This window comes from Trachymyrmex septentrionalis, unplaced genomic scaffold, assembly GCF_001594115.1.
Source record: "Trachymyrmex septentrionalis isolate Tsep2-gDNA-1 unplaced genomic scaffold, Tsep1.0 scaffold24, whole genome shotgun sequence".
NCBI classification, from domain to species: domain Eukaryota; kingdom Metazoa; phylum Arthropoda; class Insecta; order Hymenoptera; family Formicidae; genus Trachymyrmex; species Trachymyrmex septentrionalis.
The window spans coordinates 1-5,457 of record NW_017305397.1 but is presented as its reverse complement, the minus strand read 5'-3'; the positions used below and the strand labels follow the sequence as shown (position 1 = coordinate 5,457).

General features: G+C 28.6%; 1 protein-coding gene across 1 annotated transcript; it reads right to left on the bottom strand.

Annotated features, from left to right (window-relative positions):
* Positions 1-402: 402 nt before the first annotated feature.
* LOC108748675 (odorant receptor 67b-like) lies at positions 403-3,867 on the bottom strand. The gene is made up of 6 exons (XM_018486945.1): positions 3,800-3,867; positions 3,572-3,688; positions 3,418-3,508; positions 2,868-3,001; positions 2,531-2,663; positions 403-459 (listed from the first exon to the last, which is right to left on the bottom strand). Exons 1-6 carry the CDS (start codon positions 3,865-3,867, stop codon positions 403-405), a joined length of 600 nt encoding a protein of 199 aa, XP_018342447.1.
* Positions 3,868-5,457: the final 1,590 nt, after the last annotated feature.

The window sequence follows — 5,457 nt, the reverse complement described above, 5'->3', positions numbered from 1 at the left end:
ATGTTAAATGATCGATTTGATTATAGCAATAATGAAACAGATGTTTATTTTCCATAAAGAAATACATACTTTATTCGGGGGAATCGTGCTATAATAAACTTCGCAGATGCGGTACGATCCTTTCTAATATATATTTGAATGTTGTGACTTATTAATATAATGTCAACTTTAAATTTTATATTTCTTACATAAATATTTTATAATATGTTAATTTTTTTATTTCAATAATAATTTTTATTTTTTGTCGAATCTAAGCGATACTAACAAGTGACACCTAAAACTGAGGGTTAAACGATTTTGAAAAAATTAGTTTATATTTTTTTTTCTTTCCTTTTTTTTCCTCTCTTACTTCCCATACCTTTTTCATTTGTATACATACCTATTTTAATTATTTTGCGATTATTATTTCGTACTTGTAGAATAGAGAACAGTGAAGTAAGATATTGAAGTACCCATCAACTGTAATGAAAATATCTTCTTTTGTTTCATTCTGTAAGAAGCTATATTGAAGCTGTGTGGAGAATGTTTGTTAAAATAATAGAACGACAATATCCCTAATGTGGCCAACCAGGTACCCGGGTACCTATGGTCGCACATTTTGTTGAATAACTTTTTTTCTTAAAAATATTGGCTAAAATCGTCTCGGATCCCCATTATTTGACCGATTTCCTATAAAATTATGCATTAGAAAGTTTTTTTTTTATTTATTTTCACAAAAAATTTCGAGTTTCAAAAAAAGTACCTCCCCAACCAGGTAAATAAATCAATATCCATCAAATAGATAAAGATAACTAAGGCTACAGCACGTTTTTAGCCATAAATTTGTATAGAGGTACCCGGGTACCTCGGTTGGCCCCGGTACAAGATTTTTTGATTGGCCACATAAGGGATATAGGGTGGAATTGGATAAGTCATGTCCATGATTAAATCGTATCTCCATTGTATTTTCTAAAAGAAACATTTTTTTAAAGGTGTTGACATTGATGTGACGTTAATAACATGACTTAAGAACTGTCATTTTTGTTCTGCCTTTGTGTCGTCTGTTTACGAGTGAGATTTAAAATTAATTTTGTTGGATGTCTGATCTCAGTCTTTGTACAATGTATTTAAAGTGTTATCAGTACAAGGTGGAATTTTAGTATACTACAGGGTGATAGTTGATATTTAAATTCTTTCCGATTATAGCATAAAATTAGTAAAATATTTGTAAGTTATGTTGTTATTGGCAAATTTAAAAAAATAGAAAAACTTTGATAATTCGTACTTGTCGCTGGTCTTTATATTATACCGAGACGATTTTTGCAAGCGATACTAGCTCCCATAATCTTCTCGCGGTTTGTACGCATTTTTAGTTAATGTTTTTTAGCATTGGAAGAATTATAAAAGATCTATAACGCAAAAAAACTCTGAAGAATATAAGGATTGCGAAGAATAAGGTTTCAATATTTCTACTTTTTTGGTAATTATCCAGAAGAACTATCTCACTTCAAGTTTTGATGAAATTAGCTCATTTGCCGCGTTTTTGCACAAATAAATAAATGTGACAGAAAAAAGTGCGGAACTGCTTTGTAAAACGAGATATTAAGTATTAAACTTAATGACTATATCGAAGTTAGGAAATCTATCACAGCTCCGGAATACTGCGATGAAAACATGTGCCGCGGTCACATCTTCATGATCTATATTTCAAACTATATGTTCATACATTTTACTAACTTCTATAGCGATATATTAACGTTTATTTATTAATATTCAAATTGTCTTATATTTATTGTTCAGGGGTTTACAACTTTCCGCATGGAGCGCGGTTCCACATAGACTTCTAAGTTTGCACGCAAAGCGAGATTTAATTTAAAAAAAATTGATTTTGATTTTATGAGGAAGGAGTAGAACAAAAATTTTCGGCACTATATCCCTATTCCGCATTATATGTATTTAACGATTGCGGAGGGTTCCATCTATTTTCTTCTTCCGTCTTTGTGCGCACAGTATGCTTTAGGAATGCAGTGGTACAATTTAGCGATCCGGTTTCCAAATCGAAAGCTACTTTTTTAAAAAATTTATGATGTAACATAAATTTAATGCTTATTTCCGTAAAAGTATTGTTTTATTTTCAAAGAACCAAAGTTTAATGCAATAAAACAAATGTTCTGATCCCTTCAGTGCTTTTGTTACAATTTTATTTAAACGCTGAAGAGTGTGATATCCATCTACTTATTTAAATCATCATTTTTTTCGGATTAATCCATCAGTTTTCAAATAAGGAATGTTGATTTATTGTATAATATTTTTGAGTGCAACGCACCAAATGAATATATAATTCCAATTTAACAGTTTTCTCCGTTTTTTATTCTATTTTTTTTTGCACAGCTAATTTTCATTTTATTCACAATTTATTTTAATAGAGCTATTTTAGTAGATGATTCAAATAATTCTAAAGTAGTCAAAATATTGAATGGCTGTGAATGTTATTATTTTCGATTAAACAATAATATTCGCCGGGAACAAAAGGTTTGTATATATCTCTTACCGTAGCAGCACTTTCCATAGACGGAATGAATATTCCACCGAAGATCAAATAAAAAGCCTTTGTACCCTTTTGCAGTAGAAATAACATCATTTTTTGTATGTGTAACGGTGCCACATACCATTCAACATTATATCTACAAAATAATGATAAATTAATGTAAAAATTAATACAAATTTAACATGAAAAAATAAAAATATTTGTTATAATATAAATTGTTATAATATGTTCGTTCAAGGGATAGTATTATTTTTGAATACTTCTGTTAACTCAGCTTTTTGATACAAGTATTTATAAAACAATTGCTTAAGTATGAACGTACGATGCAAATGTCTCTTACACTGTAGCAAATACGTATTCATTGTGATCTGTAATATCTTGTGCGTTATAATTGGACAAAAATATGAACAAGTAGATAGTACATATGTATATAAGTTGTAATCCAAGTTGCTCTATGCTATTACATGATATGATCTAAAAAATATAAAACATTTGTTATATATATGTATATTTTAACTTTTTGCATGCAAGAAATTTAATAATTTTTCCGTAATTTCTTAGGAGAAATTGTAGAGAGAGTGGGAGGGGGAGGCGGGAGGGAGAGAGAGAGAGAGAGAACTTGCATTACATAATAAATTATTTTCTTTATTGGTTGCACATATTAGAAAATTGTATTATTTTTGTGACGTACGTATGCGATTAATGCACATAGCTTATAATTATAAAAAAGAGGTAAATGAAGAATAATCATGAGTTTTTGATGGATTTTATTTTTAAGGAAAATTATTTTTCCATATTGCTTTAATTAAAGATTCTTTATTTAATCTTAATATTATGAAAACTGTATCTTTCATGGAAAGATACGTTTAATAGCAAAAAATAAAACTTACTTGTACAAGAGTGCTGCTTAAGCAAATCATACCAGCTGCTATTAAACAGAAGAAGGATCCTTCAAAATTTTTTAGAAAATCTTGAGAAAACCTTTAGAAATAAAAGAAATATTAGTACAACATATTATACAGATATTGTAGAATGTGTACTGACTCTGTAGCTTTGCGATGAATGTCTATCGCACAGATTATTCCTTTATAAATTATAATCATTTGTTCTTTATTAACATCTTGTTGCATATTAATTGCCATTGCCTTCTTAATACGGAAACTATATGAATACATATTTTTTTCTGTAAGTCCTTAATTTTTCTAGATCTGATTGAGAATAAACGAAGAATAGATTTTACTTATTAAAACAAATGATTGTACTGTGTTCTACCTTGCAATGCTAAACATTCCACAAATATGTTTGAAGTATGCTAGCAGCATCGTGCCTGTTGCTACCATTGCAGTTGCTCCTATGCACAAGGCTGCATTTGTATGCAAAAGAATTAAGTAGGAACAGTTTTCTTGATCAATAAAATATTCTGTTGCAATGTGAATCGATGCAGAGCGTGATCGGGAATTGTTTATAGCCAGAATTACATCAAATATACGAGGCCAGATTGGCAGTGAGATATAAATAGATGCGCTGCATGCGGCAAGTACTAACATTAAATTAAAAAGTAAATGTTATGTATATGTATCCAGAATTTATTTAAGTAAAATTTATTTAAGTTTTAGAAATTTTTTACTGTTATTAATATAAATTATTAAAATGTAAGCATATATATACTATCTTACACGTAATTATTTTCGTTTGATGTTTCCCTATACGGCCATACTTTTCTATGATAGCAATTTCGTTTTTATTTTCTATTTCGTTACAAACATGCTGAAGTTGTTCTAGTGAAACTTTTATCTATTACATCAACAATATTTTATACAGTTTTTGTATAAAATATTTAAAAAATGTCATATTTGAAGATTTATTTATCACAAATATTTGTTCTGGATATTGTATAGTAAATATTTTACTTACAGTATTGACGTTAATCCAAAACGCATAATATTTAATCGCATAGCAAATGAAGAAAAATGCGGAAGACAGAACATTAATAATGAGATCTGTAGTGCATTTAGAAGTCAAAAACGTTGTAAACTGGAAATAAATAATTTTGTTGAAAATTTTATATTAAAAGAATAATTCCTTTGTGTGATTAATAAGTTTCAAACTCTAATCTGTTAATTATTGTTTCGTTTAAAAATAACTTATTACGACCTGAAACACAATAAAAGTTGTTAAAATAGTAAAAAGTACGATAAATTGAATTTGAGCAAGTTTCGATCTCTGGTGAGGCCATAAACCAATCGCGAGCAAAAGAAATTTATTGAGCCCGAAGTGTTGTGTCTCAAGGCAAATCATCGTTGTAAATACTGAAGTTTAACCGTGAAAAATAAGAAATTGCCTATTCTCTTCTTTTTATGTTATTAAACTAACTGTGGGTTGAAACTATTTAAATTTCTTTCTTTTAATAAATTGTATATTCAATTGCTCAATATGCCAGCATGCAAAGCGAAATACAACTACGTCACAAGATTAAAGTACTTAGAATTCATCATTGTTTTATAAGAAAAACATGATTAAACGATCGATTTAACATTGAAAGAAATTTAACAGATGTTTATATCCCATGGAAAAACATTTGCATGGAGAAATTCGATAAATGGTCGCGCAAGCGCATTCATCGCTTTTTATTGTACTATGCGTTTCATTCTAGTGCGTATACTCACAAGGTACGTTTGATCTTTTAAATTAGTGTTGGTGATTAATTCTACTCGTATTTAAGTATCAACAAAATGTGTTTATTCTCACAGTATTGATATGTATATCTTATTAATATTTTATGTAATGTTTTATATTGAAACTATTTATATTTTATATGTACTTTTGTATAACGTTATTCACAGTGGTGTTATAAATAAAAGTTTTGGATAATACTTCATCGGAAAAAATTATTGAAATTCACATTTTTAATAGTTCGTGTAACATATTGA